At 39.0% G+C, this 16,431-nt stretch overlaps 1 protein-coding gene across 2 annotated transcripts in view; it reads left to right on the forward strand.

Annotated features, from left to right (window-relative positions):
• The first annotated feature begins 316 nt into the window (after window positions 1-316).
• SDC2 (syndecan 2) overlaps window positions 317-16,431 on the forward strand; it is a 72,338-nt gene continuing 56,223 nt past the window's right edge. For both annotated transcript variants that reach the window (XM_083359554.1, XM_083359555.1), the window contains exon 1: window positions 317-903. In XM_083359554.1, the coding sequence (XP_083215680.1) occupies window positions 844-903 (60 nt within the window). In that variant the 5' untranslated portion in view covers window positions 317-843. The remainder of the gene's footprint in view (window positions 904-16,431) is intronic.

Below are 16,431 nucleotides of genomic sequence, written 5' to 3' on the forward strand. Positions count from 1 at the left end.
CGCTCGCTGCCAGGCCCGCCGGCGGAGCGCTTTCCCGGGGCACCCAACGCGGAGCAGGCGGAGCAGGCGCGAGGGAGCGGGGGAGGCCGGGCGGCCGAGGCGCGCAAGCAGGAGGCGAAGAAGCAGAGGAGGAGAGGTGGGTAGCGGTCCCGGGGAGGGATTAGCCGGGCTTCGCAAGAGGCCAAACCGAGCCCGGGCTGCCGCGGCGAGCGCCCTCCCAGTGGCTGAAGGACCTGCCAATCTGTGGTGTAATCCTGCAGGAATTTCGCCAGGCTTTAACTAGGAGTCGCTTCCTCGCAGACGGCGAAAGAAAAGCGAGGCCAGGCGAAGTGGAAGCAGTTGCGGACCGGCTCGCCTGGTTCGGCTCGCCTTTTCCTCCCCATCCTGCAGGGGGAGAGAGGAAAAAAACACTCGGGCGCTCGCGCGTCGCCTGCTCCGCTGCTGCCCCGACTGCAAACTTTGTTCTTTGCGCCCGCAGCTTCGAGAGCGGCGGAGGGGCGGCAGGCGAGCCTGGCAGGCGAGCTCGGAGGCCCGCGGACCGGCGGATAGCAGCCCACCCACCTCCCCATCCATCCACCCACCCACCCACCTCCTCCGCTCCCCGCCAGCCGGCCAACTCCGCCCTGAAGCGCGCCGACAAGTGAGGAGCGGCGGGTGAAAGGAGCCGAGAGGAGGCAGGAGAGCCAGGGGGGAGCCAGCGAGGGAGGGCCGTCGCTCCGGCCGGATCGTAGTCAGCAGCGCTGCCCGGGGTGGCAGATCGCTCCGTTGGGGATCTGCGGGGCGCCCTCTCTCGCCTCTGCTTTCGTCGCGGGCCGCAGCGAGAGCTGCACAAACGCAGGAATAATGTGGAACGTGTGGATGGTGCTCGCCGTCGCCTTAACGGCCTGCGTCTCGGGCGAGGCGGTAAGAGGTTGTTTTAATTTCATGTGGGGAGGGTGAAGCGGGGCGAGAGGCAGTTGCGTGGAGCGCTTGTGTGGATTCGGACGATTTCCATCCCCTCGGTCAGTGGTTGCCTCGCCTTTCCTGCTCTAACTCTTGGGGAACTTTTCCCGTCTTCTCCGTTCTGCATTAACCGGCAATTTAGCTCGATCCTGGGGCGCCTTGGAAGAATTATATATACTCCCTTTCTTGGAGTATATACACTATATATACTCCCCTTTCTTGGTTCAGAAACTGGCTTCGGCCTCAAACTGGAGAAAGAGGGGCGGCGGGACGGGGAATCAATCCGGAGCGGGAGGAAGGATGAGACGCCCCCGCTGTTCCCACATCTGCTGCGCAGAAGTTTTGCTAAGGTCATTTGCAAAGATCAAAACTTTTTAAACAGGAGGGGCACGGGGTTTTCGGCTCTGCTTAATGGTATGTGAAACGGGGGGAAGGGAAGAGGAGGAGAGAGCCATTATATTTTTATTTGACGGGTAGAAAATGTTTTTTCCCCCTCCTGGGATTTATTTATTTTTTGGTGGGGGGGAGCAGACTTCTGAACTCGAGGGGCCTTAGTTCTCTGTGAAGACTTATCGATAACTCTTGGGATACGTTTCTTATTTAGACAAAAAGCTGTCCGAAAATTGCAGATGGAAAGAGATGGGTGGGATAAGACGGAAAAACATCGAAAGACAGGACCATAAAAACAATCCTTTGAAAGGGGGGGGCGCGCGTGTGAGTGTTAGAGTGGTGATTTAACACTCCAGTTAAACTGTCTAGCGTATTTTTCATTCAAACCTCTCCTTCATTACTTCAGTCTGTTGAATTCAATGGAGGACTCTAGGAGAACATGATACCATGGTGATTCTGAATGTGACGGTTTTGGATCTGTTTGCAAATCCAGTCTGGCATCACTGAGTTGTGTTTGATTGATCCAAAGGGAATTTTGGATTATGATGGGAAGAGGTGGGTGCAGTTGTTTCCCTCCTCCCCCCTCCTCCCCCAGGGAAAAAGGAAGATGAATAAGCATCTTATAAATCAGGGCTTATGAGAATGCTCAACCATATGTCATGATTTCTGGGAAATAATATTTTTAAAATAATTAGGGTTTACATTTGCAGTTGGCTCATTTTCAAAACCAGTAGGTTTCATCTTGTGCATACCCAGTGTATATTATTGTAGTGGGGAAAAGGACATCATGATTTTGCATGTCTTTTCAAATATTCTATGGACTTTGTGAAAAGGTTTATTTTCTGGCAGGGATGGGTAAAGTTGTGGCTCAAAAAACCCCCTGAACCTATTGTAGAGGAAACTCTGTCTTCCATTGCCCAAATTCTTTTGTGGAGAAGTTGTTGGAGAGAAAGTCTCTTTGATGGATAAAATTCCTGATGATATCTGCTGTTAAAGTGCTTGAGAATATGAGTTTAGCTGCAGCTCTTGAACATGCCTTTATCCCAGTATATTTGTGGAATAATCAAAATACTGTAGCATTATTCTTCTAGCTCTTCCTTTCCCCTTGTTCAAGGTTAGATGTAGTTCATCTTATGCTGAATCTGAGAAATTTGCAATAGATACTGAATTTCACTCTCTGGAGAAGAATGCATTTGTGATTCTCCATTTGTAATGCAGGCATCATTGTTGAATAGCAAGAGTGAAAGCCCAGCTGAAATCTGAGAATGCTTCAGATTTCCCTTTTCCTTCTCTGTGTTTTGAAGTGGCCTTAATTTTACCTTCTCTGTTCTTTCATAGTTTGATTGTTGATACCCCCCCACACACAAAGAAATAATGAGAATTCCTTTGCATAGCTTAAAATATCATCATTGCAGACAACCTCTTTTTTTACACGTTAAAATTACTTTAGTAATTTTTATTTATTGTCAAATATTTTTTTCAAGCTGGTTTTAGATATTCAGTTTGCTGTAATGAGTTACTATAACTGGTAGCCAAATCTTTAAATATTTTATATAACACAAGTCTTGTGGTGACTGGGAGTTGGATTGAATGTGGAGAGAATTAATTGTGCTTACATAGAAGTTATATGGTCCTCTACTTACCTCAGATATGTATCTCTGAGTAAACTTAATGAGCTGCATATATTTTTTTTGACTTAGGACCAGGTTACCTGAAGGTGCACCTTCTCCCATATGTACCTACCTGGACTATAAGATCATCTAATTAGCTCCTCCAGGTCTCTTCATCAAAGGAGGTGAGGTGGGCCTTCCTAAAGAGGGAGATTTTACTTTGGTATTATCTCATTTTTGGACTTTTCTCCCTAGAGAGGGTCAACTGGCACCTACATTGGCATTATTTTATTACCAGATGAAGATTATTAGATTATTCCTGGTTTTTAAATTGATTTTAACTTGATTAAGTTAAATTAATGGATTTTTGAAGGACTGCCATGCTGCTGTTTAGTTCATATGGTGTTTTTATCAGTCAATCAGTATAGAGCTGGAAGGACCTTGGACGGCTTCCAGTCCAACCCCCTCCTCAAGCAGGAGACCCTATATCATTTCAGATAGGTAGTTGTCCAGTCTTTTTTTTTAAACCTCCAGTGATGAAGCACCTACAATTTCTGAAGGCAACCTATTCCATTGGTTAATTGTCCTCACTGTTAGGAAGTTTCTCCTTAATTCTAAGTTGCTTCTCTCCTTGATTAGTATCCATCCATTGTTTCTTGTCTTGCCTTCTGGTGCTTTGGAGAATAGGTTGACCCACTCTTGTTTGTGGCAGCCCCTCAAATACTGAAATACTGCTATCATGTCCCCCCTAGTTCTTCTTTAGTCTAGACTGGCCATACCCAATTCCTGCAACCATTCTTTATATATTTTTGTCTCCAGGCCCTTAATCATTTTAGTTGCTCTTCTTTGCACTTTTTTTTTCTTCAAAGTATCAACATCTTTTTTTGTAATGTGGTAACTAAACAGGATGCAGTATTCCAGATGTGGTCTTACTAAGGCTTTATAAAATGGTACTAATACTTCATGTGATTTTGATTCTATGCCCCTGTTTATACAACCATGGATTGTATTAGCTGTGGCTGCTGCTGCACACTGCTGACTCATGTTTAAGTGATCATCAGCTAGGACTCCAAGGTCCATGTCACAGTTACTGTTTTTGAGCCAGGTTTCACCTAATCTGGTACTTTTGGTTTTTCCTGCCTATGTATAAAACCTTGCTTTTCTTCACATTAAATTTCATGGTTGTTGGATAAGGCACTTTGTTCAAATCTGTCAAGATCCTTTTGGATCCTGAGCTTGCCTTTTTGTCAACTTAATGTCATCTGCAAATTTGATGAGTTCCCCTTCTACTGTATTGCCTCATCTAAGTCATTTAAGATAAGATAAGATGATAAGATAAGATAAGATAAGATAAGATAAGATAAGATAAGATAAGATAATCTTTATTGTCATTTTTTACTGTGGGGACAAAAGCACACATCAAAAATGAAATTTAGTTGCCCACTCTCAAAATGAAACACATACATGACACACACCTAAAACATACTATATACAACATATGTATATAGACCCACACCCCTACATATACATAACAGTAAAATATTAAATACTGTCCATCTTGATTATATAATGGAAGGAGGAAGCCTGAGAGTTCACAAGGGTAATGCTGTATGGAATGAAGCTATGTCTGAATCTGGATGTTCTGCTACGGATACCACGAAGCCCCCTCCTCCCAGAAGGTAACAAGGAAAACAGGTTGTGAAAAGGATGTGTCCCAGATAATCTTACGAACACTGTTCAAACAAGTTTCTGTGCTATCCTATGTCCTGGATGGGAGGGAGGGAACTGCCAATGAACTTTTCGGCCATCCTCACCACTCTCTGCACCACCTTCCTGTCTGAAGCAATGATGGTTCCAAACCAGACTGTGATGCTGTATGACAGGATGCTCTTAATTGGTCCCCCTGTAGATAGTGGTCAGGACAGGGGAAGGAAGATGAGCTTTTCTCATGCGACGCAGAAAGTGCAGGTACTGCTGTGCCCGCTTCACCAGTTTCTCACTGTTGAGCGACCAAGCCAGCCTACATGTTAGCTGCACACCCAGGAATTTTATGCTGGTAACCATCTCCACAGATGAATCATTAATGAACAGAGAAGTGACTGCCTTTTCTGAAATCGACAATGATATCTTGTGTTTTTTCCGGTTTTTAAAACTAGGCTGTTTTTTCCAGTTTACCAACCCCTCAACCTCCTTGCGGTAAGCTTCCACATTGTCATCATGAATAAGGCCCACTACGGTTGTATCATCTGCGAACTTCACAATATGGCTGGTGGCAAACCCAGCACAACAGTCATGAAGTTATTGAAGAGTACTGGGCCTAAGAAAGAACTTTGTGGAGCCCCACTGCTTCCTTCCTTCCATGTAGATGTAGTATTATTAAGGACTACCGATTGAATATGGTTTGTCAGCCAGTTACAAACCCATCTGGCGGTGATGCTGTCTATCCCACATTTTTCTAGTTTAAGATGTTCGTTCTAGTCTAATTTGTCAAATATTTATTTCATATAAACATATCAAGTATTTCATTTTTCATTTTATATGAATATTTCATTTTATAAGAAATATGTTTCATATGAAAAATATTTCATTTTATATATTGAATGTTCTTACATTATATTTTAGAGTGTTTTATTGTAAACTGCCTAGAGTGTTTCAGCTACTGGGTTTTTTTAAATAAACAAATAAGTGGAATATATTAGAAGACTTTCAGTCTTAATTGTGAAAAATTGAGCATTGGAAAAGATACTTGTCAATTTCATCATGTTGAAAGTGAAAAATGATAAACGAAATAGTACATATCTGCTCTGGCCCTGTTTTGGATTAATATCTGTACATTTTTTTGAACAGTGATCTAGTTTATAGATGTGAAAGTGATTTGAATTGTTTATCCCAAATTGGGATATAAATTATATAAAAAGTTGTAGATCTATTGAACATGAAGGATAGCAAAAAAAAAGTTTTATGATGGAAAGACACTATCAACTATCCTAGATTTACAGACCAGGATTGATGAGATATATAATGAACTGGGTCTTTGTTGATGTAATAGAAAAACTGATCATCATAATTTTGCATGATTAAGATTTAATGCTGCATTTAAAACTAAGCCTTTAAAAATAATACATATATAGAAACAGAACCGTGGATAACAGATACATTGAACTGGATTGAAGTTACCTGATGTTGAACCAATAGTAGTGAGAATTCCATGTGAGTTTTGTAGGGGACCTTGCTCCATAATTGACCATGCAGCTGAGAAAGCCTTTTGTCTGATAATTCCCTATTTAATTTCACTTGTGAAATCAATTGTGTAAAGCAAAGAAGAGGAACATCCTTCTGTGGATGTTCTATTATATGGACAGGTAAACAGAGCAGAAAACTATCTTTAGATCCACATCTCCAATATGATGTGGTGAAATTCAGGTTTTTCCTAGAAGCAGACTGGTTGCCTGTGTATCTGCTAACACACTGAAATATGATTGCTTTAATCCATCCCACTAAAAATGTTAGCAGCTCTGAGATGATCCAACTGGAATTAGGAATCATTTTTCAAAGATAATTCAACTTATAGCACACTGCGTTACTTGAAAAATTTCAAGGGCTTGAATAAGTGGTGCCCAGGATCCATCAGAGAGGTAAGGTGTGGTGTGCATATGTTTGTGTGTGTGTGTGTTGCATTAAGTTCTGGTTGGCTGACTTGATTCATTTTTTGTTTGAATAGAACAATACAGTACGAATCTCCATCATGATAAAACCGATAAAAGTTAAGGTGATTAAAAATTATGGGTTTGATCCATATTGTTACATTAAACACGAATTCATTCAAGTGTGTAGGATGAGTGCAAAGAGCCTGTTCCTTGCTAAACTGAACTGAAGAAAATGCAAAGGAATAGATGAGTTAAAGAGAAATTAGAATATTCTGGGCCAATCCTCTTAAGTTCCTGAGAATTTTGGCTCTTCTTTATGGCAGTTTGTGTTGTTTCAAAATTAGCTTCAAAGTAGTTCAGCTTCACAGTATCAATGATGAGCCTATGTCTTGTGGCTTCAGGTGTGGTGTATCTGAAATTGAAGCAAATACGGTCCTTTTACTTAAGTCATTTTATCTGAGAAAGAGCATGTAAGCCAGAGTGCCGAAGCCACGCCCACCCCATTGCCAGCAATGCAAAAAGAGTCGCGATATGCCGCAACGTGTCATATGACGTAGCGAGTTTGACACCCGTGATGTAAGCCATCCATTCTCCCATTGTTAGGAATTCTGAAAATTGAAGTTGCCAAGGTTGGACATCTCTGTTCTGTAGCACTGTTCTCAAAGTTTTAAGGTGAAATCTGGTTGTATTCAAACTCTGAATGAAAGAGTGGAAATGCCCTTTGGGATTTTTTTTTTTTGATAAACAGAAGGACATTCCCCCTTCTGGTCTCTTCCATGTGATCTTAACTACAAGTTGCATCACCCTGAAGCAGCAAGCTGGTTATTGTCCGAGACATGAGGTACCTATTCAGATAATGCTGAATCACATTTGGCAAATATTTATGTATATTTGCTTTGAAGTCTCTGTGAGTCATTGGGGACTATAGTTCAAGGGAATATCAGGAGGAGTGTTTTACTGACTGTATTTCTGTTCAGCTTTCTCAGGGTCTTTCTGAATTAAACGTAAAAAAATCCTCACAATTCTGAACAATTTCTATTTTATCACTTGCTATTGACTGCATAATTTCATATAGATTTCTTCTGTGTGGCTGGAAGCATATAGTCTTGACTCAGTAATGCTACAGCTGTGATATCGATTCTTATTTTCAAATATATGAACAAAATTCTTTGATATACTAAACCAAAAAGTTGTATTTTTTGACAGCTAGTTATTTCTTTCTGCTTTGTTTTGTTTCCATTTCTTTGGAAAGGCAAGTTCTAGTCCACTGTTATTCTTTATTTTTTTTAAATAGCAAAACAGAAGGAGAGTTGTTTTTTTGGCTGCAGTTACAAGAGAAATAAGGAATTACAGACATTGTGGTATGTTAAATGAGGGAGCATGTGTTGCAAAGAAAATTGTATCAGGATTACAGTAAATACGGAAAGCCATCAATTGTGGTGGCAGAACTGTGGTAAAGTACTTGGCATCTTCTCCTTCAACTATATTTGGATGTCTTGAAAACATCCACGTTGCCACCACAGAGTGTTTGTTCCAGCTGCAGAATTGTTCTTGCAGGCAATTATGAGGATATGATTTCATCAGCCACAGCTATACACTGTGATGACAGAGCTCAGTCTTTGCCAACCTGGTGCCCATCAGCTATGCTGGGAGATGTAATTCCAATATTTCCAGCTAAATTGATGTTTCATCAAGATTAATACAACAATTTCTATTCTGTTCTATTCTCCCTCCTCTGACAGTTCCTACATATGAGAAACTAAGTGCTAAACTATGGTCTTTGCAGTGTGCCAAACCTACAATATTTTATTGTTGAATCAATACCCATAATCAAATAAAAAACTAAGGAATTATGGGAGTTAATCTAATAAAGATTGGGATGCTTGTTAACCCAGTAAAATGAAAGTTTATGAGTGCAATTTTAATTTATTACAGTTTGTGACTAGAAATGCATGCCCTTTCATTCCCAATTGAATTCCTCTGAAAATTCTCTGGATTTTATACTGCAGTTAGATTTTTTAAAAAATGCTTTCATTGTTGTTTTGCTTTTTAAAAAGGCAAAATGATTGTCTCTCTGGGAGGAAGAGAGGGAGGAAAAAGATCCATAGAGAATTTGTGATTCCGCCTATGGGTGGCCCTGATATTAGACAAAGTGATTCCAATAGAAGAGAATATTCAGATAGTCCTCAGCTTATGACCACAATTGGGACTGGAAAATTCATTGTTAAGTGATGTGGTCATTAAGTGAAGCATCATGTGACTGCACTCTATTTTATAACCTTTGTTGCTGCAGTCATTAAGTGAATCACCATGGTCATTAAGAGAGACATCACATGATCATAGTTTACAAGCTCTGCTGCTGGCTTCCTAGTTGACTTTGCTTGTCAGAAGCTGGTTGGGAAGATAGCAAATTATGATCAGTGCTAGTGAATTGTGATCATGTATCCATAGGGATGGTGTGACAGTTGTAACTTTGAGGACAAGTGGTAAGTCACTTGTTTCAGCACTATTGTAACTTCAAATTTTTAAACAATGGATTTTTGAACTATGATTGTAAGTCAAGGACTACCTATAGGTAGCTCAGGGTTAAACTGTGAACTCCTTGATGCTCTCTGAGGGTTGTATGGTTGTAGTTGCAGTTCCAGTTGGGTAATGAAACGTCTGCAAGCAAATAACCAAGCTCAGAAAGCATTGGAGACTCCATAGACAAAATGAGGCAGGTGCCTCAGGCAGCAGATTTTAGAGTGGTGGAAAGCAGAGCTACGTGCGTTCTTGTTATATGTCCTATAGTCACTTTGAAGTAAAGTTCAGCTATCGCTCTGGTTAACTTCTTGTTGGGGTCTATTGGTGGGGGGAGCACCATGGTTTGAGTTGGCCCTGTCTCCACTCTTGCTGCATATTTATTTATTTTATTTATTTTATTACATTTATATACCGCCCTTTCCCGAAGGACTCAGGGTGGTTTTACAGGGTGATTAAAAACAAAAATACAAAAGTTAAAAACAAATTTAAAAAATTATATTCGTCCCTGAATAAGTAAAACCCCAGTTGAAATTAAAATTAAAACTAAAATTAAAATTCTCAGCCTGGGCCAGAGAGCTCGAAGAGCCAGGTCTTCAGGTCCTGGCGGAATGAACGGAGGTCGGGGGCAGTCCTAAGCTCCACTGGCAGCTGCAGATTTCATTTGTAGATTTTACTTAATATTGTACATTCAAAATTAATTTGAATTTTTGCTTAGATTGTCAAATAGGTAGAAGCTTTGAAAAGAATTCCTTTTAAGTTCTGCTGAAATATTTCAAAGAGCCAGATGGAATTTATTTCTTATACTAATAAGTGGAATGCCGTTTATATGTATCCAAAATGACACTGGCCAAACCCAACATTGAGATATTAGAAAGGCTTGAAGCAGTCCTGAGATTTGTAGAAATATTAAGATTTTTTTAGAGGAAAAAATTTGGGGGGGGTTAGAGGCTCCTAATAATGTCATTGATCAGGAAAAGCTGGCCAGCTATTATGGGGTCATTAGAGCTAGTGTTTGGGAGAAAATATGTACCCTTGCCTTTGGAGGCAAAATAAATAGAAAATCACAAGAAATGTTCTGTGGAAGCTTTTATCTAAATATTTTCTTTGGAATCTGTCTTCTGCCACCATCTAAACAACTTTATAATTAAATGAATGTTTGATTCTAGAGAGGCTTATCCTATTTGTCAATAACTCCGCTTCTTTCAGTAGTCCTGTCAGGCTATTTTATGGGGCGGGGGTGTAATTTTATAAAAGAATTACTGTTTTATTGTATGTTTGCTCTTTTGTTTTGCTAACTGCTTGGAGCAACTCATTTAAAGGGGGGAAGTGCAGTATCATATATTGTATTGTTAAGTAAAGATATGAGATATCCTGGAATATGAAGTACCATAACTGAACAAAACCATTGAGTATGGTAAGATATACAAGCCGCCTTTTTTGAACAGAATAATATAAGGATGCTTTAAGTCTCAAGTAGGGATTTGAACCAGGGCAATTTCAACTCTGTTTCTTCTTCCTAAAGATGAAATGCTTTGGTGGTCTTTAGAAGGATTAATAAGAGCCTTTCACCTATAATAATTATGATTATTATTGTGATTGTAAGTTGATTTGTATATTGGCAGCAAGCCATGGAGAATACCAGGAAATTAATGGTAATGAGTCTGAATAATTATTTGCTCCAAATAGAGGAAGGATTGAATATAAACATATAAATAAATAGCATAAATAGGATTCCTTGCAATTTTCTATTTCTTTATGAGAGCTTACCCCAAGAAAAAAGTCACATGCTGATAATTGTTGGACAATTATGTATAGCATACTGAATTTTTAGTTCTTCATTCAATTATTCTTAAACTATTTTATGTTATTTTTTATTTTATTTTATTTATTAAATTTATTGGCCACCGATCTCACCACAGGGTAACATTGCCATGATAAATTATTTAACTTTTTCCAGACACCATTTCCAAAGTTCTACTTAGGATAAATAATTATTTCTGTTATAGAGGATATAAAAGGGGACTTGGCCTGTTATTCAAAAGCACCCTTGTCATCTTACTGAACATCACTATTTCTTTTAAGCTATGCTGTTCTTTGAAGATGGAGAGATTGCATTTAGGCCCTCAGGAGACACCACTTCTGTAAAAGTAATACAAATCCCCTTTTTTATGTTTGTCTCTCATCTTAGTTGAGTGAGCAATTTGGGTTCAGTTCAACACATGAAGTGCTGTGACATGACTTCCTGTTGTAACTGGGACTGTAGAGTGACTTCAGGGTATTATTCTGTGAACAGTATTTTGTTTTGTTGACCTTAATGTCTGTTCACAAAGCAAAGGAGAGTTTGGTGATCTGCTGCCCCAATAATTTATTCTAAGACCTCCCATGTATCAACAGTTTTCCAAAGACAACATAATTCTTGTTCACAGTAAAGCATAATTTGCAGACCTCTTAAACAAAAACAGCTTAATCATTTAATATGTAATAGAGATCCAGTTTGGTGTATACCTGGTCCAATGCTTACAACAATTCATTTAGCAACTGTTCTAAGGTATGACAGTGCTGAAAAAAGGGAGCTATGACTGGTTCTCACACTTAAACAGTCATCACAGTCCTTGCAGTCACATGATTAAAATTTAGGCTCTTGTTAACTGGCATGGATTTATGATGATTATAGCATCCCAGGGTCATGTGACTTGCCCAGCTGGCTTACGAGTTTATGAAGGAAGCTGGATTCACTTTATGATTGCATGTTTTACTTAACAATTGTGTGGTTCACTTAATAGCCATGGCAAAAAAATTGTAAAATTGGTCACAAGTCACTTAACAACCATCTAGCTTAGCAAGGGAAGTTCTGGTCCCACTTTTGGTCATAAGCTGAGGACTAACTGTAGCACTTAAGGCATCAGGCTAGAAATTAGGAGACTGTGAATTCTAGTCTGCCTTAGATACAAAGCCAGTTGGGTGATCTTGGGCTAGACACTTTCTCTCAGCCCTGGGATGGAGGCAATGGCAAACCACTTCCGAAAAACCTTGGCAAGAAACCTGTAGGGACTCCAAGAGTTGGACATGATTGAATGGAAAAAGAAAAGTAGTTGCTTGTTGTTTTTAATTCTGTATTAGTTGAGGAACAATATAAAAAGAATGTAACTATCTTTAAGTGCCAAGCATTTTCTTAAGGGAAAATCATATGCACAGAGTTAAACCTTCAGGGACCTATTTCCAACAAGCAATGAGAACTATTTTTGTCCGGTTCTTAGTTTGCTTTATGTGAGCTATTAAGAAATACATAAAAACCTTATACATTCATATTACTCGTAAATATGTAAAAAGAACAAAACATATATAAGGCTGGTATTTTTTTAAAAAAAACCCATTAATGCACAAACAGCCCAGTGCAAGTAGCTTTAGACCAAAGGTAAATGTACTTTGGTAGCTTTGCTATAATTTCTTAAACTTGTGTTTGAATTATATAAGTTGGACCCACTTTGCACTCTTCAAAATATTGTAATGTTTCTTCAAGAAATACTATTACCAATACTCCCTTTTTTGGGAATAACTATATCCATAGATCATTATCCCCATTTTACTAAGTTACTATTAAAGCTACTTCATGCTGAACTCAATGAACCTGGCCAGAGTAAACGGATATAAGATTACATAATTAATGGGAATTTGTTCCCATTAAAATAGGTGAGGACTCACAGATGTTTCAATGGAAATGAGCTTCTGATTAATATAACAGTTGCAGTAGTTATTTCAGCCTCAGTTATGTTTGTCAGGTGGTTTGGTGGTTCATACCTCCATTTTTTAAACCAAAAATTTATTCAGGAATGCAATTCTAAGGAAGACAATGGAAAAGCAAGGTTTATTGCTCTGCTTAAGCTACATTGTTCTCACTCCTTTGTTAGCTATTTAATAAAGAAAAAGCAACTGTGTAAGACCAAAGGATATGACTAATACCAAGTTAATTTACAGTGAGAATAAAATGCACAGAGGGCTGATTTTCACAAATGTGCCTTGGATGTGGTGAGTCTCCTTGATTTAGTGGTGGGATTCAGCCAGTTTGCATCACTTTGGCAGAACCAGTAGCTAATTTTTTTGTTGCCCAGGCCCAGAATGGACTTCCGGAAGCAGCATCCACACAGAGAACCTGTTGTTCACGTATTTGAATCCCATCACTGCCTTGATTCTATCTACTTCAGTTCCACCCTCTGTATGACAACAATATGGACAATCAGCTTAATTTCATGTACTAATAAGCTATCTTTGTATCTGAGCAAACCCAAGATTTAGTTATGTAAACAAAATATATATTGGGTGAAATTCACTGAAGAACTTTACATTACAATAACTTACTCATGTATATTATTTTGTAACTAATAATATCTCCACTGGTTTAAAGCAAACAGAAAAAATACACTTTGAGATGAAGCTCTCACTACATATCTGTGATTTAAGCAAAACTAAAGATTCACACTTCTATTGCCAGTAGCTTGCATTATTGCCTCAGGCAATTTTCCAATCATGACAGTCGAGCTGACACTAATAAGCTCAATTATACAAGTTGATCGTAGCCCACTAGCCATGGACATGTGGTACCTCATCCTATTTTGATGCCTGTTTGACATTTAAAGTTGAAGTTTGTCAAATAACAATCCAATTATATTAAGTAGCAGAAATGCTATATTTGGTCTGGTAGGTCAAAAGTTGCATCATAGACCCATCGATACGACCCTGTTATTGCTGAGATGTAATTTATTTACTTATGTTATATTGACTCCAATCTACAGTACATAGGTATTGCTCTTGGATAAAAAAACAGCCATGATAGCTGACGAACATTCTTGTCAGGTTATTCTGCCAATTTGAAATTTCTCATAAATAAATTTGATTTATTCCAAATGAATCTGGATAAAGTGGTAAAAATAGGGATATAAAAATTGTATTTGTTTTAAAGCTGTTATATTAAATGGTGTTTCACTTCATGGAGACAGAATTGCCACCCGAGGGTAGATCTTTGAACTAACATTACTGTTGTTTTTATTACTCTGAGAAATTTTTATATTTGACATGCTTCCAGTTTTTCGTGGATTTGCACATTATTTCTTTAGCCTAGCCTTTTTGGTTATTACTTAGCCATCAGGCTTGGCATTTCAATTGTAACGTGCAGTTTAAAATAAAGAAATGGCATGAATCATGCCAGAGACTAAAGGGATGTCAAGCCTTGTGATTTTTTTTACATATTTGCTGAGTTTGGCATTAGCTTTATGTTTATAGTCTGGCTTGCGTATCTAGCAGCCTGATCTACAGTTGGATCTACCTCCAAGTGTAGATTTCAGCTGAGTAACAGCCCACCTCTGAGTATGCTTATTTGAAAACTGAACCTCTGAATCAATGCAGACATTCAGTAGGACCTTTTCTCTTGGTCACCCAATTCATGGTATTTGCGTCATTTCTTAATTTTTTGTGTGTATAGTATGTCCCACATTATGTTCCATTGGGAAAGCTTAGCTAGCTTTTCAGCTGTATAGATGTAACAGAGCCTTTCCTGTAATTTTTGGCAATATAAGAGAAGGTTTAGCTGCAAAGAAACTTTGAACTAGAGACTTACTGTCTACAGTATGGTAGTAATAGCAATAGCACTTAGATTTATATACCGTTTCACAGTGCTTTACAGCCCTGTCTAAGCGGGTTACAGATTGCCTCCAACAATCTGCGTCCTCATTTTATTGATCTTGGATGGAAAGCTGAGTCAACCTTGAGTCGGTGAGAATTGATCGGCTGGCAGTCAGCAGAATTAGCCTGCAATACTTCATTCTAACCACTGTGCCACCACGGGACTTCCCTGAGTAAGTCTCTAGCAGGCTTTAGGCAAGCTACTAATACTGATCTATTTTGCAGGATGATTGGAAGGTTAGCTAAGATGTGAGATCTAGGATTAGTATTTTTTCCTGAGTCCTGAATTGTTGCATATTCTCTTTTGGGCTACCCTTAATATTGTATTGAAGATTGCAAGATTCAGCAACCTCATCCAAGGGGTTTTTTTCCTGCAAAAACATCAAAGTATTCTTATATTATTTTCTGCAATGAGAGGCTGAAAAATACAAATATGCTATTATTAGCTGACTGTAGAAGCAGTTTTTGCTTTACTATTTACCGTATATTTGTCAGAATGCCAAGTTTGTTAAATAAATGCCCACTGGAGCTTATATATTTCTCCTACAGAAGATATTATTGCACAGCTCTGTTCTCCCATGTGCAGAGATATTTGTTCAGATTGCTTGGTTTTTTTCACACCACTCATTTTGTTTGCATTCACAGACTAAGTAAATTGTTGTTACAACACTTATTTAAATAGTTTTCAGATTATAGTAGCATGAGTGATATACAGTAGTATGAATGATATACTACTATTGCTTACTAATATTAATATTAATAGTGTTTCATAGTATCCTAAAGAATGCTGTGTTTGTTTTGTAAAAAAAATTCTCTGAAAAAGTTCAGATTGAATATCATAATGGCTTAATGAGTGATGATCATCACTTACCCCAACTCATCTCACAGACTGGTTGTTTTAGGGAAAATAGGAAGAGGAAGATGTATTGATATGTTTGCCCCATGTAAAAATAATAGAGGCGGAATAGCACAGCACAGCAATATTATATAAATATAATATAATATGTTTGATATATCAATAATAAGGTAGGCTTCTGTAATCTGTATGGTGCTAAATTAGGGACGTGTAGGTTGACTTGAAGGCATTACCAATTACCAATAATGTATAGGAAAGATTGTAGAATGTTGAGAATATTATATGAGTGGGCAATCTTATGGCTGAGGATACCTCTTGACATTTTTGGAGATCTAAAATATTGAAAGTTGGACCATAAGAAAGGCTGAGCGCCAAAGAATTGAGGCCTTTGAACTGTGGTGCTGGAGAAGACTCCTGCGAGTCCCTTGGACTGCAAGGCGATCAAACCGGTCAGTCCTAGAGGAGATCAATCCTGACTGCTCTTTAGAAGGCCAGATCCTGAAGCTAAAACTCAAGTACTTTGGCCACCTAATGAGAAGGAAGGACTCCCTGGAGAAGAGCCTAATGCTGGGGAAGATCGAGGGCAATAGAAGAAGGGGACGACAGAGAATGAGGTGGCTGGATGGAATCACTGAAGCAGTAGGCGTGAGCTTAAATGGACTCCAGAAGATGGTAGAGGACAGGAAGGCCTGGAGGAATGTTGTCCATAGGGTCGCGATGGGTCGGACACGACTTCGCAGCTAACAACAACAAAATATTGTCCTAACCATGACAAAAGGATTCTCCA

The sequence above is a fragment of the Vipera ursinii genome (genome assembly GCF_947247035.1).
Source record: "Vipera ursinii genome assembly, chromosome: 3".
In the NCBI taxonomy this organism is placed as follows: domain Eukaryota; kingdom Metazoa; phylum Chordata; class Lepidosauria; order Squamata; family Viperidae; genus Vipera; species Vipera ursinii.